The sequence below is a fragment of the Myxine glutinosa genome, chromosome 6 (genome assembly GCF_964187855.1).
Source record: "Myxine glutinosa chromosome 6, kmMyxGlut1.1, whole genome shotgun sequence".
Lineage (NCBI taxonomy): Eukaryota > Metazoa > Chordata > Myxini > Myxiniformes > Myxinidae > Myxine > Myxine glutinosa.
The window spans coordinates 55813059-55838798 of record NC_136266.1 but is presented as its reverse complement, the minus strand read 5'-3'; the positions used below and the strand labels follow the sequence as shown (position 1 = coordinate 55838798).

General features: G+C 44.0%; 1 protein-coding gene across 1 annotated transcript in view; it reads right to left on the bottom strand.

Annotated features, from left to right (window-relative positions):
* Nucleotides 1–25740, bottom strand: part of LOC137429801 (ammonium transporter Rh type B) — a 102660-nt gene that overhangs the window by 45581 nt on the left and 31339 nt on the right. The window contains exons 3-8 of the mRNA XM_068120056.2: nt 18494–18644; nt 13262–13409; nt 12884–13050; nt 5015–5152; nt 4151–4284; nt 190–374 (exon numbers count right to left, since the gene is read on the bottom strand). Coding sequence (XP_067976157.1) covers nt 190–374; nt 4151–4284; nt 5015–5152; nt 12884–13050; nt 13262–13409; nt 18494–18644 — 923 coding nt within the window. The remainder of the gene's footprint in view (nt 1–189; nt 375–4150; nt 4285–5014; nt 5153–12883; nt 13051–13261; nt 13410–18493; nt 18645–25740) is intronic.

The following is a 25740-nucleotide window of genomic DNA, read 5'->3' as shown; positions in this document are numbered from 1 at the left end:
GCCAATTGAACGCATTCCCATTTTTGTCTAAGCCTTGCCCAAAAACAAGAATTAAAAATATATATCAAAACCTTAGTGTACACTAACCACTCATGTCAAAGGATGGTAAAATGGAACCACCATACATATAGATCTCCACCCCTGGATAAATACACAGGGATACTGAGGGATGGTTGCATTGATTCTCACCTGTGATGGCACCACCTGCCAAGGCCATTGCTAGAGTTACACCGAGCTCAGCGATTTGGAAGGCACCTTGCTTGGCCGGGCTACGCCCTCTACCAGGTTTGATGAAGTTAAACTCGCCGTGCAGGGCATGGAATGCCGGGTCTTCTTTGTTGGAAGGAATCAACTGTGGAAAGGTGAGGTAGAGGCTGGAGAAAGTTGTTGGTAGGAGGAGACATGAGAGAATGTGAGGTGATTGGCCAAAATAACCTGGAAATGTGAAGCACAGGCACCTCACTGCTGTAGAGCATGGATGCACCTCAGCATGACTTGATGATGGTCAATAACATTTATCAATGTGGTGAGGTGGAAAGAACTGGGAAGTGGCCGTGTGCTGTGTGCAGGAAGGGTGTCAGAGTGAACTCCATTCAATGTACAATGTGCGCTGAGTGGGTTCATCAAAAATGTAGTGGTCTGAGAGGGTCATTAACCAGTGTGGCAGCTACCTTCAAGTGTAAGGTGTGCACAGAGGGAGCTGCACATGGAGGAAATGTTGAGTTGGATCTTGGAGACGGCGTGAAACTGGAAGGTGTGAAAACATTTTGCTGCCTCAGAGACATGCTGAATGGAGAAGGTGGATCAGACTCGGCAACGGTTGCTAGAGTGAGATGTGCATGGAAGAAGTTTCGGGAACTGAGTGGCGTGATGATGAGAAGGGGAGTGTCGTTGAAGCTGAAGGGAAAGGTGTATGCTGCATGTGTGAGAAGTGTTATGATTTATGGGAGCAAGACATGGGTAATGAACGTAGAGCAGTAACGAAGGCTGGAAAGGGTGGAAATGCGAATGGTTCGGTGGATGTGTGGAGTATCGTTGAGAGAGAGGACGACAAATGATGAATTGCGAAACATGATGGGAATAGAGCCTGTGATGGATGCTGTGAAGAGAATCAGGTTGAGATGGTTTGGTCATGTGTTGAGGAAGGATGAAAGTGACTGGTTGAGAAGAGTGATGGAAATGAATGTAGAAGGAAGTAGAGGACGGGGAAGACCGAGAAAGACTTGGCTTAAGATGGTGGAAGAAGAAATGCGGGCAAGGGGGTTAACAAGGGGAGATGCAGAAAATAGGGCAAAATGGAGAAGATTGTCATGGGGCCCGCAAGGCTAACCCCCGCTCTAGCAGGGAAAATGGCCTTGAAATGCATGTTGTTGTTGTGTTTGTATTGACCATCATCAAGTTCGTTAATTTAAACATGTAACACACTAATTTTACATATGACATTCACAAACTAGGAAGGCACTCAGGAGAGCACATACAGTCACGTGAAAAAGTAAGTACACCCCATGTAAAGTTTTGACTTTTTCAACATATTTCAACATACAGCTATTTGATCATCATTTCAACAATATTGATAGATAAAGGTGATATAATATAACAAATATCATGAAACATTTACATTTTGTAGCCCATTGTATAATTTAAATAAACATAAATGCAAATTTCACATGTGGAAAAAGTAAGTACACCCTTGGCTTTAATAGGTGGTATTGTCCCTTTTGGGAGAAACAACCTCAAGTAGGCGTTTCTCATAACAGTCTCTGACATCGACTGGGAGAAATTTTTGCCCACTCCTCCATGCAGAATTCTTTCAGCTGTGCGATGTTTGAGGGGTTTCTTGCCTGCACAGCTCGTTTCAAATCCCCCCACAACATCTCAATGGGATTTAGATCCGGGCTTTGACTAGGCCATTCCAGAACCCTCCATTTCTTTCTTTTCAGCCATTCCTTGGTGGATTTACTGGTATGTTTAGGGTCATTGTCATGTTGCAAGGTCCACCTTCGGTTGAGCTTCAACTTTCCGACAGATGGCCTCACATTATCCTCAAGCACCCTCTGGTACAATGAAGAATTCATAGTGGATTATATGATGGTGAGCTGCCCAGGCCCTGATGCAGCAAAGCTGCCCCAAACCATAATATTTCCACCACCATGCTTTACAGTTGGTAACAGGTTCTTGTGGTCAAATGCTGTCTTTGGTTTTCGCCAAACACGTCTTCTGGTACTGTGGCCAAATAGCTCTACGTTTGACTCATCTGTCCAGAGCACATCGTTCCAGAAGTACTGGTCTTTGCCTCGGTGTTCATTGGCAAACTTTAGTCTTGCCCTGATGTTCTTTCTGGACAGCAAAGGTTTCCTCCTGGCACACCTCCCATGTAGATCAAATTTGTGCAGCCTCTTTCTAATGATAAACTCGTGCACTTTGACATCAACAGTGGCAAGAGCTACCGGTAGGTCCCGTGATGACATTCTGGGGTTCTTAGAGACTTCTTTCAGCATCTTGCGGTCTGCTCTCGGGCTGAACTTGCTGGGGCGGCCTGGCCTGAAAAAGTTGGCAGTTGTTTGGAATCTTCTCCACTTGTAGATGATCTTCCGGACAGTCGAATGATTGATTTCAAATTGTTTGGAGATCTTTTTAAATCCCTTCCCAGACTCGTAAGCATCTATAACCTTCTTTCTGAAGGCCTCAGAGAGCTCTTTTGATCTAGGCATGGTGACGCCGCACACTTCAACAACAAAGAGCAAACCAAACTAAATGTCTGAGGTGTAAATACAACAGGTTCCTCCATGATCCTCTCTACCGATGTTCTAATCATTTGCACCTGAGCTTGTGCACCTGATTCTAATTTTAGGTATTTGAAGTAGTGATAAATGTAGGGGTGTACTTACTTTTTCCACATGCGAAATTTGCATTTATGTTTATTTAAATTATACAATGGCCTACAAAATGTAAATGTTTCATGATATTTGTTATATTATGTCACCTTTATCTATCACAATTGTTGAAATGAAGATCAAATAGCTGTATGTTGAAATATGTTGAAAAAGTCAAAACTTTACATGGGGTGTACTTACTTTTGCACGTGACTGTACCTGCGCCAGGCTGAACAGTTTACCTTTTGTATCTCAGCGAGAGGTTGGATCTACTCGTACATAGATACCTGAACCAAAATCGAATTGGCTCGTTATTGTCACTTACACAACTCATCCACCAAGTTTCGTCAGAATCCATCCACAACCTTTTGAAATATTGTGCTATATTGCCCGATGTCTCAATGATGAAGATTCATTTTTAAAAATCCACTATCCGGATCTGGATTTTCACCAAAATCTAATCAATTAGTCCTTGTCACAAATCCAACCTGTCCACCATGTTTTGTCCGAATCCATCCATAACTATTTGAGATATCAAGCTCACAGACAGACAGACAGACACAAACAAACAAAGAAATACGTCATGCAGAGAACGATACTTGCAAAATCCACCTCCCTCCCTACCCCCCTCACCCCCCCCCCCAAAAGGTTGCAATGGATACATCAAATTGTCCATTTCATTAATATTTAAATTGACGATCTTAATCATAGCTCAGTTCAATTGGATGGAAATGGACAATTTTTCAGATGAAAATTGATGATTTTAGAAGTTTGACCTTGAGTTGACTTTTCACCTTTTGACCTCAAAAATAGTTGGTTTCCCAATTTAGTGACTCAATATGCAAATGCTCTTCAACTTTCAAGTCAATCAGATGAAAAATGATAATTGTAGAAATTTGAACTCAAGATGACCTTTGACCTCAAAATCAAGCTTCTTCCTTATGACCAACTCTACCATTTGGTGAAGTTTTGTGATGATCGGTTTAAAATTGTGACCTGTAGACGACTGACAGACAGACAAACAGACAGAATAACGCACATAACGACCGACCAATATACTGAAAAATCTTCGATTTTGCAAGTAACAAACGGGTGAAAACATAACTTCCGGACCACCTTTGGTGGTGGAGGTAACTATTGACACAGACAAATCGCATGAGTGTATGGTCGCTTCAGACACATGCTTGTATTATTCCAATCTTCTCTGTCCTCCGCACTCAGTAAATCTTATCTGATATGGAAGAACTTTGTTCCACTTATTTTCTCAATGACATTACCTCTTGCCATATGTCTCCTCAGATGCCATGGCAGCAACCAAAGCTCCAGCCACAGCGGCAATAAGTCCTGGGATTCCGTGAAGATTGTGGACACCACAAGTGTCTTGAACATTCAGCTTGGATGCCAACACGGGCTGGAATTGCAGAAAATGGATACAGAGCATATACCAGTGTTCATCAGGAAGTGCTCAGTGTTCATGAGATAACTTGGCTGGTTAGTCCTAAGGGTTATTTGCAACTGGGCCTGGGAATTATAGGTGCTATATTTGATGCCCTTTTCACACTACAAACGACAACGATGACGACGACCATGTTCGGCAACACATGACTGTGGTTAGCATCAACTCTTGCAGGGGCAGCCTTTGCCAGGGATTTTGGAATTTGTTCAGGGTGTCAGTAATAGCGCGACACTGTGGGATCTTTAACGAACACTACCTAATGCGAGTAGATGGGACACCCAGTTTAACTTCCACCAGAGGGACAGCAGACACATTGTGTCTCGCCCTGCATGTGAAACACCAGGATGACAGTTTATAGCTGGGGTTGGATACAAATCCAGGATACACAGCTCAGATGTGAGGTGAGGCATGGTAGGAGGTGATCTCAGTCATTTTATTGCTCCATTAATGTTGAATTGTTTCTGTTATTTTCTTTCTCCCCTTACCTCCTCCGCACATCTCCTTACCCCAGTTAAATATTAGTATCTTTTAATTCAATAATGCACAACACGATTCAGCATGGCTTGGCACAGGTTCACTCGTGTTGTGAAAAGGGCACAGCTATCAAAGAACCAAAATGATGGAAGAACAACTTATGGTTTGATGCAGAGCTTGGTGTTTGGTCATCCGCATGAACACATCTCACCGACAGGAACTTGTATCCGGCAGTGGAAATGAAACCAGCTAGCGTTCCCAGGATCATGGCACCAAACGGACTGAGCATCATGTCGGCACACGTCCCTACAGCCACACCACCTGCCAGCGTCGCATTCTGGATGTGTACCTGCAGTGGAACAAATGGCGGTGTCTTTCCCCATTGAAATCCCTAACAACTGGACATAAAGACCTCCATTTTGCACTAAGTTTGAGGAAATGTGATTATTGAATCATTTTTGTGTATTTCATTGGCACTCTACATATCCGAATAAAGCACACACAACATTTCCTCTTCATCACCTCATTCTTTTCTGTATGAAGCAGCACGTATTGGAACTTGGGAATGGGGATATTGGAAGAATGCTTGAGAGTGGCGTTTATGATTTTATACAAGACCGGTGTAACAAAGTTTGTATTGAATAAACAGGAGGTATAATGTAATATGGCTATAAAGGTAGGTTAATGCCTACTGTATGTATATTTTTTGAGATACATGATCGATGTTCGTGGAAGAGCTAGACCAGAATGGAAGGAAACAATTGGGAAGTAGTCAGGGCCCTTAGGGATATTTTGGTTCAAATTCTTCCAAAAGCATCAAATTTGGCGCAGATGTTGCCCATGCCATACTCTTTCGATTTTTGACGGGCGCCAAGGGCGGTATGATCCGGGGATCATACCGGTCCATCCCGCCATGTCACCTGACCTATGACGTCATAATTAGGATATGCATCCAATCACATGGCGTACTATAAGTGGTCAAAGTTCAAAATGAATCGATCGAAAAATGAAGGCAGGGATCCATTTTTAAGGTTTTCATAAAATCCAATATGGCCGCCAGGTCACATGACCTATGACGTCATATTTATGACATGTATACAATCATGTATACATGAACCCGGATCATGATCACACAAAAATGAAACACAAGGATATGGCATACAGTTCATAAAACATCAAAATCCGTACCTTTGTAATTAGACTGATGAACTGCATATGCCTGAAAATTAGGAAATAGACATGTAAATATTTCCTCTAATTGTCAAAAATAAGGTCAGAGTTCGATTACCCAACCCAGAAACATAAAATGGTGAACCTCGCGTAAATCTTGACAAAAAACTCAAAAACCGACATGTTTGACTCAAAAATGACCTTTAAGATGACCTTGAGGGTTGACCTTGACCTCGAATCATCAAAATAACATCATAATTGGATTCCTCGACCTCGAAAACCCCTGAAAAGTGGTATCATACATGATTCCAACCCTTTTGGTTATTTAACTGATTTTCCTCGAATCCCGGTGCCGGCCATTTAGTATTTCGCCAATATGGGGCCCCCGGGGGGGTGGGGGGCGCCCGTCTTGGCGCCCGTCAAAAATCGAAAGAGTATGGCATGGGCAACATCTGGGCCAAATTTGGTGCTTTTGGAAGAATTTGAACCAAACGGCCCCAAAATATCCCTAAGGGCCCTGACTAAAGGAGGAAACACCAACAGAGTAGAAGTGAGATCAAGGGGACGGGTAGAAGGACACATGGGGGTGAACAAGCTGCACACAAGCAGAATGAAACACAAGAAGAAGGAAAAGGGGAAAAGAAGGCTGAAACAGAAAAGGAGCAAACCAACTAACAAATGAAAAGAGGTGAGGGAGTAGGAGTAAAATCACAATAACCTGGAAAGAGAGAATTCTTGGGAATGGGCTTATTTGTGGTGGAAAAGATCATGAGTATGTGTGGGAGATGACCTGTGGAAGTGGTAAACAGCTGTCTTGAAGCCATGAAGGGAATTTGATTTTGGGATTTGGGAGTTTATGATTATGATTTGATTTTGGGAGTTTACCAAGAAGAGGGTTACTGGCAGACCATGTTCCTCAAATAATGCTTTCAAGGTTAAATTCACAGATCGACTGATTCACCATCTTTGCTGCCCTTACTTCAGACATGGGAACATGTTTTGCTGAATGCTGCGTGGAAGCAATATTTTCTCCGGGACCATTCAACAGCAATATAACTTTTTCTATGGGTCCCAAAATAGGTGGGAAGTGCTCAACTCTCACTTACACTCCAAATCTAATGTCGTCACAAATTTGTCCGTCAGAAGATAAGCATGTGCTGAAGCATTAATCCGTCTGAGAAAATCATGAAAGGAGATGATTCAAGCCCTGGATACAATAAAGGAGGACACATCCCTGGTTATCCTTTGCTGATGACTCCACTGTCTGCCACTCCATTCCTCATATCTCAGATCGGCAGTCGACAGCCTCCTCACTCTCTGCAGTCCTGGACAAAATCACAGACTGGGCAAACAAGTGGAACATGTCTTTCAATACTGGAAAATCTCACACTCTCACTACGTCTCTCCAAAAAGACCGACTGGACAACCCTCCCATCTACTTTCTCAATAATACTCTCCAAGAAGTTCTGTCACTCAAGCTTTTGGGTCTCACTATCTGCCATGATCTTTCTTGGGAAAACCACATTTCCAAGCTGGCCTCCAGAGCCAGTCGCCGACTGGGCATCCTCCGTCGTGCGAAGTCCTTCCTTGGCACACCTGAGCTCCTCACCACATACAAGGCTTTCATCCGCAGCTCAATGGAATACTGTTCTCCCCTCTGGGCCGGTGCTCCTGCCTCACAACTAGCTCGGCTTCACGCTGTTTAAACCAAAGCTTTCACAATCATTGGAATCTCCCGCGATGAAGCTATCTCTGAGGGCCTCTCACTCACTCACCGCAGGCAGGTTGGTGGTCTTTCTGTCTTCTACCGACTCCTATCCGGCCTAGCCCCCCCAGCTCTCTCTGGGCTCTGTCCCCCAAATATTCCTACAGGTCGCACAATATCTGCCAGCAACCCTTTTCTGGTGAAATTGCCAAAATCAAGATTCTCTGCTGACCTTCACTCCTTCATTCCTCTTTTCTCCCGCCTCTGGAACAAACTCCCTCACTCTCTTCAATCCCTCTCCTCCATCCAGGTATTCAAAACAGCTGTTCACCACTGTCTCTTATCTTCCCCCATCCAAAACCTTGATCTTTTCTACCCCCATTAATTCACCCCAGATCCACTTTTTTTGAAATACCGACTTTTTTCTTTTCTGGAAGTTCCAGCAGTGTCCATGTGTTTTATACTTTTTTGGGGGGGGGGGATTTTTTTGTGATTTTTTTGTGACCCCACATTGCTGTTAGCTCTTACATGAGCCTCGAACTTGTATGCCAAAAAAATAATAATAAAAAATCCCAAAAGCCAGCGACTCGAAGCAAGTCTGCAGCACTGCGGAGAAACTTGGAGTGGCTTGAGACTACCACCATGACCGCAAATCATGGTCATACTTGGAATATGTCTTTCAAACCCGACAGATTAAATGCCACCAGCAAACGCCTACAGAATGTCGATATAGAAATTGGGACTGGAGTTAGACTCTAAGCAATTCTTGTTAAGCTCATACAATAATCTAGAAATGAATTTGACAGGCTCGTAATAGACGCCAAAGAGCTATCTGGGCTGGAGAAATATGACACCGTTGCATCTAGATATAGGAGGAGAAACTGCCCTTTGATGCCAGCCAGCAAGGACTAACAGAGCTGAATGCCAGGCCTCAGTTCAGAGTGAACAGATTCCTCTAAATCCTGGATAATTTGTCATTTGAGTTCCAACCGAGGGCAGAAACCTACCAACTGGTGCATAACAAGTTCAGTTTTTTTGAGAAAGTCACTGGTCTTAGCGCTGATGACTTGAAATCTCAGGCTATGAATCTCTGTAATCAGTACCCTGCCAATTTGGACCAGGCCCTAGCTGATGAATGTGTGCACCTTTGCTCTCATTTTAAGAGTACCGATAAGCTTGACAAACCCATTCCAGAACTTCACAAATCAATCAGAGCTGATGAATTGTAAGTGATTTATCCGAATGAGGACGAAGCGTTGCACATTTTTCTTTGCCCTCGAGTTAACAAATTGTAGTTCTGAGAGATATATTTCTTGTCTAAAGCATATAAAAATTACTCAACATCATCATTAAGTCATGAAAAGTTGAATAGCTTGGCTTACTCGTCATTGAATCTGAGTAGCTACAAGTTTTCATATGATCATGTTATTGATATCAAAAGAAATGTTTGCTCCAAAAATGTATGAGATGATATCCTAATGAACGTGTAGAGCTGGTAAAACCACAGCATCAGCACCCAAAAGACTCGATCTGATCCAGTTTGTAGTGAGTAAGGTAAAGAGCATGGGTATGGGTAGGGTGGTTTTGAAAATTTGCCTGGCAGCAAAGAAGGCACATCCGGCACCGTGTGGGTATATATATTCACATGAGTAAAAAGCCGGGTAAAAATGACAGGCTGGAACAGTTTATTCAACGGTGCAGCCTCGTGAGCATGCCAAAGCACAAAGCCTTGGCCTAGTGTCAGGTGTGCTTTATATATTCTTTATTTATTAGAGATCCGACGGATGTAAATGATTTCTCATTTTACTCTGCGAGTGTTGCACATCACATGCAGCGGATTTCACCTCCCTGCATTTTGTATTTATTGGTATTTTTTAAAAAAAATGCTTCTTGGTTGCGCTTGAGGCTCGATTTGCAAGTCACCATCTACACTTTCGATTGAAGAGACATAATTACTCTTTTATGAAAAATGTTTTTCGAGTTTCTTTTATCCTCAAAAATAGACCGTAGTAAACACACATTTCCATGGGAACTGCTCGGAGACGCGTTTTTTGTATGAAACGTTTTTAGCAAAGAGAACTTTTTTAGTAGTTGGGACTGCTGTTACTGTTAGAGTCAATTCTGAAGTTGGAATTTTGAAGATCGGTTCGGATTAAGAGTTTGTGGAGCGAATCGCATTGTGGTTTTTAACCGTGTGTGGAAATGTAATACATGTGTGAACACCGCCTGGTGAAGTCCAGAGAGTTGTATGGAGGTGGAGGGAGGAGTGGGAGGGTGTTTCGAGTGACAGTTGTATGATGGTGGGGGGGAGGGGGGGTGGAGGGGAGGGGTGGGTGGAGGTAGGACCAGTTGCAACTACTAAACCAGAAAGCATCTGAAAATGCAAAGCCCGTCCGCATCCGTTTGTATTCAGACATCTTCTTCTTGTTCTTCCGAATTCCGAAAATAACGAAAATAGTTTAAAAAGAAAAAATACAAAATGAACACTGATGATTTTATGCAGCCTTGACATTTGAGCTTTATATCTAAAATAACAATTTGCTTCTAGCTTTTGATTGGTGAACAAATTAATTGACCCACTATGCAAATTGTTAAAATTTCAGGTCAATCGCATTAAAATTGATGATTTCTCTTCTGACCTTTGACCTTCTGACCTTTTATGTGATGCTGACCTTTGACCTTTTGACAGCATTAATTTCCCTTCTACATATTCTCATAATAAGGCTTTGGTGAAAATTTTATGACAAAACTCAAATGGTAAAAAGGTTACAGCCCTGACACGGACACTGCACACATATGGACACACACACACACACACGCATGGACACACACACACACACACACACACACACACACACACACGCACGGGGACACACACACACACACACACACACATACGGACACACACACACACACACACACACACACACACACACACACACACAAGGACACACACACACGGACACACACACACACACACACGGGACACAAACACACACACACGGGGGCACACACACACACACAGACACACACAGACACACACACACACGGGGCCACATGGATACACACACACACACACACACACACGGGGACACACCCACACGGGGACACACATACACACACACACACACACACACACACGCGCACACGGGGACACATGGATACACACACACACACACACACACACACACACACACACACACACACACACACGGGGACACACGCACACGGGGACACAAACACCTCCCCCCCCCCCCCACACACACACACACGGGGGGGGGGGCACACACATACACACACACACACACACGGGGGGGGGGGGCACACACAAACACGAACACACACACACACGTGGGCACACACACACACACGGGGGGGGGGGGGGCATACACACAAACACAAACACACACACACCGGGGGGGGGGGGTGGGACACACACACACACACACACACAAGGGGACACACACACAAACACACACACACACACACGGAGGGACACACACACACACACACACATGGGGACACACACACACACGGAGGGACACACACACACACACACACACACACACACATGGGGACACACACACACACACACCATTCAAAGACTTATGGGAAGTTACGAGGGGCGGCAATTTGACACCTGTCATATTTTGTCCTCGATACACCACTCCTCCAATGTACTTGCGATCCGTTTTTAAAATTTCCTCTTGATGAAGAACCCAGATTGCATATATCATATTCCCGTCAGGAAGCGACTCATAACAACGCCAGCTACTTTTGCCAGTATGCCAGGTGTGTATATATAACACACACACACACAGACAGTATTTAACATTCCAACAAAGTCTCAGAGTCATAGGAGATGTGCATCATGGAATGGGTGGGGTGGGGAGTAGAGGGACAGTCCCATGCTGATGACGAGCAGTAAGCAGAAACGCATTCATGGATCGGTCATTACTCCTTTCTAGCCTTGACGCTGGCATGACATGAGGCGCGACTTCTTGCCAAAGGCTTGTGTCGGTCAAAAAGGATTAAGATGCTGATGACAAGGCAGTTATGTATGGAGTTTAAGAATAGACATTAAAAGTAGTATAGATCAGGTATGTCGTTGTATGCGGAGGAGATCTGGATATTACTAAAGGAAGATGTCAGTCGTTTGGAAAGTTAAGGTGAATGGTGTGGTGAAGGGTGAAGAAAAACAGCTTGAGAAAACGATGGAGTAATGAGGAAGTGTGGGAGATGTTAGACAAAGAGGAGATCTCCTGGAGGTAGGTTATAGAATGAGGAATGGAATGGAAACAACAGAGGACAACAAAGAACATCATTGCAGTCCAAACTGAAGAATGGAGATTCCTTCCAAGAGTGAAAGTATATCTGAGGATAGAGAAGGATGGAAAGTCTGGGTTACCTGAGTGAAAGAACCTGCTCTCATGCAGATTACCAAAGAAGATATACAAGTTAATATGTCCCTAACAGAAACCATGCTCCTCACCCCCTCTTTGTGCATATGTCTCAAACCGAATGTGCCACATCTGTAAAACATCTTTAACTGACCTCTTTATTCAAATGAAATTAGCTTGCAGGTGGCGGAGCAACACAATATGGACGACGTTTGCTCAAATGTAGCATCCACAACCACGTTTGTCACGTGTTCTCATTTTACCTTCAGTAACAAACCACCATGAGGGAGTTCCTTACACAAAACACCTACAGGTGGAATATCATCGTTACTTTCATAACGGATGTAATTATTGTTGTCAACATGTCAACATAAGCACATTATTATTACTAGCAACTGTACCCGCCCTATGGGCGGGGCTTCAATTTGAGGCCCAAATAAAAAGGCAAAATATCAGAAATTTAAGGCTTTTTTATTTTAAACGATTTATATAAACATCCGTTAAATCATATCACACGCAAATCATCAAAATCTGAACAGTATTTGTAGAATTTAAATAAAAGCCACATCACTGTTCATATCGGTAAATATTATTCCATCGTGTTTGGAAAAACTGGAAAATTGGAAAATTGGAAAATTTGGGAAAAAATTGGAAAAACAATATAGCCTATTTTACTCCAGGGGGTCCCAGGATTACCCACCCAAAATTTCGTTGCGATCGGTTCAGCCCATTTTGCGGAACCTGGGAACAGACGGACGGACAGATAGACGGACAGACATTTGGTGCATTATAGTAAGATGCTTACCATGTCCAACCTTCCATGATGGTCGAGAAGACTCGATGCAGCGTAAGTGGCCAAAACACAGGCAGCCAGGGAGAAATATGTGTTGATGACGGCTCGCATCTGATCGTCCCCTTTCAAAGCGATGGCTGAGTTGAAGCTAGGCCAGAACAGCCAAAGGTAGAGTGTTCCTGCACACACGACACCATGAATGTGAACATAGAACGAATAACTTTCTACTCACTCATCCACACAATTTATGGATGCTCCTTTAATTGCCTTATTTGCCATTTTCATAAAAAGCTCTGCACACCTGTGACCTCATTGTCTGTGGTGGTGCATATTATGTATGTGGTGGTGTATCTATATTTCCAAATATCAGTGTGTGTGTGATTTTCACACCAATCATGGCAAAGATGTCAGAGTGATAGGTGGCACACTCCGATGAATGGCCATCACGCAGCCCCTCCCGGTACAGAATGCGCGACACCATGAGCCCAAAGTATGCCCCGAAGACGTGGATCACCATGGATCCACCCGCATCGTTCACCTGCCATAGCATGCAAAATAGCAACAAGGGCATCTTTGCACATTTCATTCATTTATTTTTAAACAATTTTAAGTCCAACAATCTCAATCTGGCTCATTTTGTAGGAGAGCTGTATTGGATGCCCCGACTTTCCATAAAAGTTTCAATAAAGGATTAACAGCACACAAATGATGATTGATCAGTGCTTTCAGTAAAAAAGAAGAAGAAAAAAAGGTCTATGGGGTGTCCAAAGACCAATGGTGGGACGCAACTTTCCATCACTTCCGGTGAGTGATGGCCACCACCATTTCATTAAGGTGAAATCAACACTTCAGCATCGAGATGAACGCCACTGCTAGATGCGATACTGTTAGTACTTTTTGTTGAGTCTAGTCTGCCCAAATACAAGTCTAGTCTCACCACATACAAGGCTTTCATCCACAGCTCAATGGAATACTGCTCTCCCCTCTGGGCTGGTGCTCCTGCCTCACACCTATCTCGGCTTCACGCTGTTGAAACCAAAGCTTTCAGAATCATTGGAATTTCCCACGCCTTTCACTCAGATTCTGAGGGCCTTTCTCTCACTCACCGCAGGCAGGTTGGTGGTCTTTCTGTCTTCTACCGACTCCTCTCCGGCCTTGCTCCCCCAGCTCTGTCTGTGCTCTGTCCCCCAAATACTCCTACAGGTCGCACAAGATCTGCCAGCAACCCTCTTATGGTTAAACTGCCAAAATCAAGACTCTCTGCTCACCTTCACTCTTTCATTCCTCCTTACTCCCGCCTCTAGAACAAACTCCCTCACTCTCTTCAATCCCACTCCTCCCTCCAGGTCTTTAAAACAGCTGTTCACCACCATCTCTTATCTTCCTCTATCCAAAACCTTGATCTTTTCTACCTCTGTTAATTCACTCCAGATCCACTTTTCTGAAATACCAAGTTCTTTCCTGAAATCCAGCAGTGTCCTTGTGTTTTTTTTTGTTTGTTTTTTCACCTCTCCCACCCCCCACGCCCCTTCCCACGCCTCCTCCAACCAAGTCCTCTCCCTCCCACTGATCTCCCGATGTCCCTGCTCTCAAATGTTGGACTTGTGTGCTTCTTCCTCTCTCCCCATCTTGTCTCCTGCTCCCTTTATTTCGTCTTATGGGTCCGTTTGTTTTTTTTGTCATTAATGTTAGCTCTTACACGTGCCTCGATCTTGTATACAAAAAAAAAGGCGTTAAATTATTTGGAAAATCTTAGCAACGTTCACCTCGCTGCTAAAGCCGCTGTCACACCTTGACGTTTTAGCCAGCGTATGCCGACGTATGAAAAATTTGCCTACGTTAAGAGCACGCTGAAGCACGCTGGCATACGTCGTAGTACGCCGAGCTCGTCGACAAATTTTGTGCATGCACAAAATTTGTCGACGTATGCCAGCGTATGACTCACACCAGCATACGCTGGCTAAATCGTCAAGGTGTGACAGGGGCTTTAAGCGTTAATGTCACCGTGCTAAAATGGCGGCGGCCGTTGCTAACCGGAAGTGACGGAAAGTTGTGTCCTCCCATATTATTGTATAAAATATTTACTGGTTACCACTGTTTCAGAGTACTAGTCTGAATTATATTATAATATCAAGTTTGCAGGTCCAACTCTCAACTACAATGACAAAGAAAAAAATGTAGTGCAGTCCTTGCTTCTTTGGCAGCACATACCCTCTTGTTATGAGAGGTGGTACATTGCAGAAGGAACTGTAATTACTCTGTCCAAGTACATGGCTAAATTTTTAAAAAAACTTGTAATTTTTACAGCATGACTCTAAAGGTTTTAGAACACTTTCGCAAAACAAACCCTTCAACAGAATAAACAAACATCACTTCATCATGCTAATGATCTTCCCTTCAACTCTGAGGGCATTTACATGTAATTATGTAATTAGCAAAAGACTAAATATGACATTACTTTTTCACCCAGCTCTCTCTTTCACCCAGCTCTTTATCTCCCCAGGGGGAGAAAAAGATAGAGAAAGAGAGGAAAGGAGAGGAGGGGAGAAGAGAATTGAAAAGGAGAGAAGAGAAAACAAAAGAGAAACAATGGGCAACAATCAGACAAGCAGCAATGGTAAGGAAACATAAAAACATAAATATGGATATGACAAAACACATAATAAATATGGATATGACAAGAGAACAGAAGTGATGAGTTGACAAACTTGACTTGCGACAGGGAGGGCCATAAGGTCTAAAGGGAGTAAGATATAACAGATATTTCATTAATAAATGTACAGTCCAGCATAAGTGTTGGTTTCTGTGTGAAATGACAGATCATGTGTCGAAGAGTGTTCTAGCAGAAATCCAGAGCCCCCTTCCATTATGTATGTGTCTAAGCCCCTACCATTCGCGCACCATAATTATCTAAATCGTTCCACTTTGGAATCTGTCTATATGTGCTTTAACCTTCTCACCAGCATGAGCACGAACCGTTGGAGATGGACGTAGGGATACGGAGAAAGTCTCCCCACCTACCAACGTGAAAGCGCGAGAAGCACTGTGAATCCACGCTAACTCGCTAGCGTTTATAAAAGGTGGAGGGTATGCATGGTTGTTGCATGGAGAACCAGGATTTGTCATGAGATACCAAGTCGGATAGGTGAGTGGTGAAACAAAGCGTCGGCGCTGCGAGGCGAATCCAGATTGGAGGGAGGCACGGAATCAGGACCAGCTCCGTCTCCCTGAACCAGCGCATGAGAAAACACAGCATGACCTGACAAATGTCCAGCAGGAGTCCAGGACACGGCATATCCCATTGCAACTGAACCCACTACTCCCTTCTCAAATGAGCCCACCACCAACGTCACAACCACCACGCGTCAGCATAGCACATGGACAGGTTTCTTTTTGGTCTTGTCCTCCTCTTTTGCTGTCTCCTATTTGTGAGTGTGTGGCTGCAAGGCACTGGATAAGCCGACGGGATTATTCATGGGCATGGGTGTTATAGTCATAAGGAATTCTCTCCTTCGTCATGGAATTGCTTCTCTATCCTCCCTTCCCTCTCTTTAATAAATGCTGGTTTTCACCAATGAAGTGTTGCTTTGGTGTGCGGTCCGGATTAGGGACAAATTACCGTGGCGTGAAAAATTTCACAGCTGTTGGAAATTGGCGCCAAACCCGCTAGTTCTGGACTACAAACAGTTCTGGTTCATTGAGGGTCTTTGCTCAGCCCCAACCCTTTTCGAACTGATGAACACATCGCAGGCGACAGGCTCGTTTGAGTTACTGTGCATCAGAAACTGAAGTAAAGATCTTTTGGGCTTCCCCAGATGATGTACGTAGTAGGCCTATGTCGCAAGCACTACCCTTCACGAGATTGATAACTGTCCGGTTGGGAGATTGGACCATGTCCAATCGCGTTACTGTTACAATGTGTACATGATAAGGGAAGAGAAGGAAGAAAAGTGTTAATTTGACAAAGGATGTGTAAAGAGAAAGTAAATATGAAAAATGCAGGTGATTTGGAGAAGAGAGTTAGTGAGAGAAGAAACCTGGAATGGGAATAGATGACAATTGCTAGCCATCTTAAACGAGTGGAGGGGAAAACATCACTGGATACATTCAGGATTACACAGTTGGGAAAAGATTGAGACAAAAGAGTGGAGGTGAACATTAAATTGAGATGTAGGGAGATCAACAAGGTATGGAGTGCTATTTGAACAAGTACGACCTGATAGGCCTCGATAGGGACTTAGGGGGTTGGTTGGGAAAGACGAGATATGAGGATGGAGGAAACTGCCAGGCCACGAACTGTGCCATACATAAACGTAAGCATACCAAATTACTCACCTGCAATGTAGTATAACTTACACCACACGTGTTTATCATTAACTTACAGGAACACATTTAAACTCTAGAAAGTGAATATAGCCAGGGTTCCACAAACCACCCAAAGAATGGCTTGGAACACAACAGAGGGATATTTGGAGGAATAATGGGCATGGGGAAGAATGAGAGCAAAGAGAATAGGGGAAAGACACGAGCGGTGAACAAACATGGATACAGACTCAAACACAGCAAGACGAGGAAGGGAAACCGGGGAGTCCGACGACTTCATGTCTAGTCCATCCGATGAAATATAACACAAAAATGAAAACGATGGTGGGAGTTTTGGAGAGGGGACACAATAACCAGGAAAGGAAGGGGTGTGCTTGAGGAGGGTTAATGATGGTAGAAAAGATGATCAGTATGGGGCTATGGGTGGCCTGAGGTGGTGGTGCACAGCCATATTGAATCCCAGGAGGGAAGAATGAGGGGGAACAGGCTGAGGAAGTTGGTTCCAAAGGCTAGAATAAAAGACGAATGAATGAGTGGACGTGGGCAGTGAGCCTGGATTTTGGGAGTTTCACCAGAAGGGGGTTACTGGCAGACCGGGTGCAGCCTACAGAACCCTGGGAGGGGGAGGGAGGGAAGGGTGATGACAAAGTATAGAAAGGGGCAGGGGATGCAAGACCAGAAGATAGGGTGTAGAAGACAGAGAGACCGAGCTTCATTGTGGGAGATTCCAATTATTTTGAAAGCCTCGCTCTCTACGGCATCAGGATGTGCCATGTGTGAGGAAAGAGAGAGCAATACTCCATGAAGTTGTGGATGAAGATCTTGTACGTTGATAAAAGTTCAAATTTGCCAACATGACGGAGTCGGAGGTCAGCTATGGAGGCGAACCTGGCTAATCCTTCAGCTGCTGTGGAATTAAATTGTTTATTGATCAAAAATAGCTAAAGTTGTCAAGTATGAGAAGCTATAAAAACGACATGGATAGGACATAGAAACTGAAGAAAATGAACATCATGGCATGGTCCTTCAAAAATTAAATGCTAAAAAATGAAGTCTTGTACTTTATACCTCATCGGAGGGCATCGTTGGCCTGATTGATACCTGTATAACAAGGCCCTGTAATTTTGACCCTCAACCCTGCTGTTGTTGCCCTTCTCCTTCTATTCATTTTGTCCTGATCCATCCTATGTGCTAGCTCCTCCATGAGCCTCGACTCTTTATAAAAATAAAAATATATCCAAGGAGGAAATACAACCAATGAAAAAAAGAGGAAAGAGAACATAACTTTGGGCACAGCACCTGCAATACGTTAATGGCAATGTGTTCATTGATGGCAAAGATCGTTTCTTCCACAATGGCCATGATAAGGAGCTGCACAGGGCTCGTCTTTCCCAACACGGCACCAAAGGAGATGAGTACAGCAGCGCTGCAGAAGTCTGCGTTTATCATGCTGCACACAAGGGGTAAACCGACAAACTTAACCAGGAACGCTCAGGTGGTTAATGCAGTGATTTTGTTAACGATTGTTTATTAGTGTATTATGATGATAGATGGTTGGTCCGTGGGCTGGAAGGATAGACAACAGGTGTGCGCAAGCACCTTTGAGCTGTCTAACCTGAGTTTGAATCTCTGTCCAGCTATAAACTGCCAACCTGGTGTTTCACTGGCTGGGAAATTGGCACAAACCTGCCAATGTGTCCTTCACGAAGATTATAAGTGAGCTCTACCACCGGCACTATTAATTATTATTTTTTACTAATTCCTGCTCTAACGTATAGGGGCACTGCATCAACGGCACAGTTGCACCGACAGCCAAGTGCTGCATATTAAAGAAGAAGAAGAAATTGGTTCTTGTTGAGGTTTCATTTCTCACCTCAACCTTAATTATTTTATCCGACATTCCAAAAAGTTTTCCCATAGCTGTTCATTTAAATCAAAGACCGGGATGTAGTTTTGTAAAATAGTCACGTGGTGGCAATGCAGTCGCATGAAATGATGTCTTGACATGAGGTTTGGTGTTTAAATAATTTTAATGTCAAACACAATTGCGAAGCCGAGCTGTGCAATCAGAATTTAGACGCACATCAAGGTCCGATGACATCATTCTATCTTCTAGGCCACATGATCCTTAGATTTAAATCAAGACGTATCACATTTAACTAGAATGGTACTCGGGAGCTCCGCCAGGCTGAACAATTTACGTTTTGTATTCAACTGATCGGCTCGATCTGGGTTCGGACCTAAACCAAAATCGAATTCTCTTGTTCTTGTCACCTACCGATCTCATCCACCTAGTTTGGTCATAACTCGTCCACAACATTTTGAAATATCATATGTGTGTGTATGTATATCTATATATATATATATATATATATATATATATATATATATATATATATATATATATATTGGTTCTTGTATATATATATATATATATATATATATATATATATATATATATATATATATATATATATATTGTTGCGGATATGGGATTTGCATCCATCCATATCCGCTTGTAAATATTCCCCTATTTCCTCAATACTTCCCAACTATCCCCAATCCCCCATTCCCTAGTCCCATTTTCTGTAAACAACACTCTGTAGACCCGACCTCCCCCTATTTCCCCCCATTAAATGTCGCATCCAGGTCCACCGCATCTCACGTAGACAACTATAGGACATCTTGCTAGTTATTCTTAGTCTATGTCAGTTAAGGATTCGTTTCCATTAATTCTGACCCTTCGTTGCACCAGAATGTGATTGTATGGCACCGTTAGGAAGTTTAGGACCTCCCAATACCTCCCCGCAGCTCTTCCTCACGGTTCAGAAACAACAACAACAACAACAGCAACGGCGGCGGCGTGCACAGGGAGTGCGCGTCCTCACTCCGGCTTGGTTGGTAGGGGGTGTTGGGAGGGCATGAGGCCTTCCCAGCGAGCCGCCATCGAACATGTGCTCGACGGGGTTACCAAATAGGGGCTCCCTGTCAGCTCCTCGTCAAGGGCGGAGCCCGGTAACCCCCGCACCCAATGGAAGCGGCGGACCGGTCCCATCTGGGGCAGAGCCAACCAGCCGAGGGCGTGTCACTCCCCGCTGAGCATGCGCAGGAAGAGGGAGGGTGACGTCAGATGCGCGCTGAGCTTGGAGAAAGAAAGACGCCACCTCCGAGTGCTGTGAGGCCTCACTGCATCTCTTGGACCGTGCTTGATCCTGTCCCCGAGCCAAGGTGCACCTTGTGCTATCGACTACCTGTCCCTTCCTGCCATCAATCGGGAGTTCAATCCCTGTGTAAGTCAGCCTTGTCCCGTTTGTCTGTGGTCTGTCTGGGCTAAAATAAGATTGTATTTAAGTGCCCATCTCTTCTGTGTCTTTTACCTCACTCTACCTTGTAATCTACCCCTTTTCTCCACCACTAATTATACCCTCCTCCGGAGGTCTTGAGAACTGTACCCCTGGCGTCGTTTCATTTATCCCAGTCGTTGTGTCCTTTCCAATCATTGATTTAGCGTAGCGCGATTTGGCCAACGTTCGGGTGGAATCGGGTGAGTTGGGGAAGAATCAGGGGAACTGTTAGGTCGCGGCAATACCACCGCTCGGTAAATAACATCTAATCCGCGATCCGTAACAATATATACACAGTGCAATCAGAAAGTATTCAGACCCCTTCACTTTTTTCACATTTTGTTATGTTGCAGCCTCATGCTAAAATCGTTTAAATTCATTTTTTCCCTCATCAATCTACACTCAATATCCCATAATGACAAAGAGAAAACAGGATTTTAGAAAGTTTTGCAAATTTATTAAAAATAAAAAACTGAAATATCACATTGACAAAAGTATTTAGACCCTTAACTCAGTACTTAGTTGAAGCGCCTTTGGCAGCGATTGCAGCCTCGAGTCTTCTTGGGTATGACGCGACAAGCTTTGCACACCTGGATTTGGGGACTTTCTGCCATTCTTCTCTGCTGATCCTCTCAAGCACTGTCAGGTTGGATGGGGACCGTCGGTGGACAGCCATTTTCAGGTCTCTCCAGAGATGTTCGATTGGGTTCAAGTCAGGGCTCTGGCTGGGCCACTCAAGGACCTTCACAGAGTTGACCCTAAGCCACTCCTGCGTTGTCTTGGCTGTGTGCTTAGGGTCATTGTCCTGTTGGAAGGTGAACCTTCGGCTCAGTCTGAGGTCCTGAGCACTCTGTTTCAGGTTTTCATTAAGGATATCTCTGTACTTTGCTCCGTTCATTCCACCCTCAACCCTGAACAGTCCCCCAGTCCCTGCTGCTGAAAAACACCCTCACAGAATGATGCTGCCACCACCATGCTTCACCGTTGGGATGGTCTTGGGTAGGTGATGAGCGGTGCCTGGTTTCCTCCAGACATGACGCTTAGAATTGAGGCCAAACAGTTCAATCTTGGTTTCATCAGACCACAGAATCTTGTTTCTCACAGTCTGAGAGTCCTTTCTGTGCTTTTTTGCAAACTCCAAGAGGGCTTTCATGTGTCTTTCACTGAGGAGAGGCTTCCGTCTGGCCACTTTGCCATAAAGCCCAGATCGGTTAAGAATTATGGAGGCCACTGTGCTCTTGCGAACCTTCAATGCAGCAGAATTTTTTTGTAGGCTTCCCCAGATCTGTGCCTCGACACAATCATGTTTCTGAGCTCTGCAGGCAGTTCCTTCGACCTCATGGCTTGGTTTTTGCTCTGATATGCATTGTCAGCTGTAAGACCTTATATAGACTGGTGTGTGCCTTTCCAAATCATGTCCAATCAATTGAATTTACCACAGGTGGACTCCAATCAAGGTGTAGAAACATCTCAAAGATGATCAAGAGAAATGGGAGGCACCTGAGCTAAATTTCAAGTGTCATAGCAAAGGGTATGAATACTTATGTCAATATGATATTTCAGTTTTTTCTTTTTAATAAATTTGCAAAACTTTCTAAAATCCTGTTTTCTCTTTGTCATTATGGGGTATTGAGTGTAGATTGATGAGGGAAAAAATGAATTTAAACGATTTCAGCACAAGGCTGCAACATAACAAAATGTGAAAAAAGTGAAAGGGTCTGAATGCTTTCTGAATGCACTGTGTACACTTAATCCGACATCAGGCCTAACAAGTACTTATTACATGGTGGTTTCTACGCGATAATCGGAGCAGGCTACCTATACAAATCTACCTGGTCTAAAGTCATCACTACCGACATAACAGTATATATATATATATATATATATATATATATATATACAGGGTGATTGAAAAGTAACTCCCTATTTTAAAATACTTATAATTTATTTCTTAACTATAATTTTTACAAGAAATGGATATAAGAAGAAAGCGTATAGCATGAAGTTTTATTTAAAATTCGATATGGGCACCAGAATTCGCCACCAGCTTCTCAAGCCGCCCGGGAACCGCGTCAACTGTTTCACCAGGAACTCTTGTGGGATGGAAGACATAACTTCTCGTATTCGCCCTTCAAGTTCTTCCAAAGTCGTTGGTTTGGTACAGTAGACTTGCTCTTTTACCCAACCCCAAAGAAAAAAGTCACATGGTGTTAAGTCAGGGCTCCTGGCTGGCCACTCATACGGACCACGACGACCCATCCATCTCCCAGGGAAGTGGGCATTCAGCCATTCACGAACAACAATAGCAAAATGTGGAGGAGCGCCATCTTGCATGAAAATCAAATCTTCAACATTCTCCGAAGCACTGATAATTGGCCAGATTTCGTCGTGCAGCATGGTGAGGTACCTTTTGGCATTCATGGTATCGCAAAGAATGAAGGGACCTACAATCCTTTCTGAAGTCATTCCACACCACACCGTTACCTTGGGCCGATATTGCGTTTTTTCAGAAATAACACGAGGATCTTCTCCTGCCCAGTAATAGCAGTTGTGACGGTTCACAAACCCACCGATGTGAAATACCGCTTCATCAGACCAGAGGATATTTTAAAAAGAGATCAGACCAATCTTCATACCAAGCCAGCATCACCTCCCCAAACTCCATGCGAATGTCGCAGTCTTCAGCAGAGAGTGCTTGACAGTAGTGCGGCTTCCAAGCATGCCATTTAAGCTCCTTTTTGAGCACAGTTCGTACTGTGTGAAAGGAGAGCCCACTTTCCCTTGCTGCTTGTCGAATTGACTTTCTTGGGCTATGTGTAAACATTTCTTGAACTGCTTGCACCGTCTCCGGGTCACTGGACTTGGAAGGGCGACCGCTTCTTCGAGTATCAGATACAGATCCTGTAGCCATGAGTTTTGCATGACAATTCTTGATCGTCTTTGCCTCAACTTGAGCATGTGCTCCTTTAATGGTCCGCCACCATCTTTGCACTTGAACAACGGATTTCCAAACTTCGTAACGTGCCGCTAGCTGGGCACGCTCCTGCAGGGTAAGACGTCCAGCCATGTTTGTAGGGCTTCCGAATTTCAAACAAAAAATAATCTGAAAAAAACCAACACAGATTACATTCTCATACATTAAGGAACAAACACTAAAAAGTTGAGAAAAATATTACAATAAATAAATAATTTCTAAATATTTTAAAATAGGGAGTTACTTTTCAATCACCCTGTATATATATATATATGGTGTATATATATATATATATATATATATGTATATATATATATATATATATATATATATATATAAATATACTGTTATGTCGGATATATATATATATATATATATATATATATATATATATTGTAACGATTTTGAGAAGTGTGTAACGAATTTGAGAAGTGTAACGGTTTTTGAGAAGTGTAACAATTTTGGAGGAAGTGTAACGAATGTGGAAACGTTACAATGTGAATGTTACAAAGGTATGGTAACATCCTCGTAATGTAAATAATGGTCGCAGCCGTCCTCCTAGTTAATTCCATGAAACTTACACGCAGGTCACGATATATCTTTTAAATAGTGTATTTCCTTATTCCATGTAGGCTAAATATGTGTTTCCCACTAGATTGACTTTGCATTGTATCAAACAAAATAAGCGTAGGCCCTTCCAATTTCCCCAAACATCTCCGCTCTCCAAAGTTCCTTTCAAAAGGGGAGTTGTTTTCAATCCCGCAGGCCGCCATTGCCCATGTGCTTTGAGTCGGAGAAGAAAGGCGTGTCTCCACCTCGTCATAAGAGGGAAGGAGTGAACCAGCCCTAACAGCCAATCAGCACCGCGGTGAGCGACCCGGTAGGCGTGCCCTCGGAGCCGGCGGCTTGATTTCGCCCGAGGTGATAAAAGCGACTGTAAGGGACTGCTTTACCAGAGGCCTTGGGAGATGACCTGGGAGATGAGCAAAGAGGCTGCACCAAGAGGAGCGGTGAGATGCGAAACGCTCCAAGCCAAAGAGGAGAGGTACTCGGCAAGGAAACCAGCTTTGGAGAGACGCGCTGAAAGGAGGGAGACGGCTCCACCACAAGAAGAGGAGCAGGTGTGCCGAACCAGCGCGTGACGTCTACCGCAGCGGATACGCGACGAGGGTTTTCCCGCCAAAACCGCGAGGAATTGAGAGCTGCTGCCTCCGACTTTGCCTCCCTCTCAAGCAATCCACCTCAAGCCCTACCTGCCTGCAATATCCCCTGTGTAAGTGTGAACGTCCTGTCCTGCTCGTTGTCTTGGGGTTAAGTAAAAATGAATAGTGTAAGTTAACGATTCGCTGTGTTACTGCTTCTTCCATCCATTGCTTGTGTGTGTATAATAAATCTGTTCTTCCTCCGTATTCTTCTTCTTCTTCTTTTTCATTCTCTTTCGGTCGCTTTAGAGGTTTCCCGATTGAATATCTGTGGGGCGATCTGGTCAACGTCGGGTGGATTCGGGTTCTAATCGGGGAGTAACTGTTCGGACGCGGTTAAATACACCACCGCTCGGTCAATATAACATCTAAAACCGCGTCTGTAACAATTGGTGTCGAGGAGTTGGATTCGGAACTGGGACTAAATTTGTTAGGCCCAAATTTTGGAACACCAATTGTACTATTAGAGTAACAATTGGTGTCGAGGAGGGAGATCGGACCCGAGATCGGACCCGAAGCGCGCTTAACGCGCTCAAAATTACAAGCTGCCGAAATTTATTTTGTTTTATAAAACCCGAATTTTGAGATCGCGCCATGGACAATCAAGGCGATCGGATGTCGGTGGGAGAGATAGACAGGGTGGAATCGACCCAGGACCTCGGGGAAATGTATGTGGAGGAAAGGGAGGAGGAGAAAAATAGCAATGTGGTTGCGGGGGTATCAGACGCGCAAAATGGCGCCTCGCACATGGCGACCGCGCCCGCGACCGTAGCAGCGCCGTTGGTGGATTTGAACCTTTTTTTTATACAAATGAAGGCCCTTATGGACAAGAATAATGAAGAAATGGAAAACAGAATGATGGGGGCCCTTATGGGACAAATGGGAGACCAAATTGGAGGTTTGAAAAACAGTATGAGGGCTGATAGTGAGCGATTAGAGGGCCAAATGGGGGTAATGAGGGACGAAGCGAGGGGTACCGGTGAGGGGTTAGACAAGAAATTTGGGAAGTTAGACAATAATTTTGAG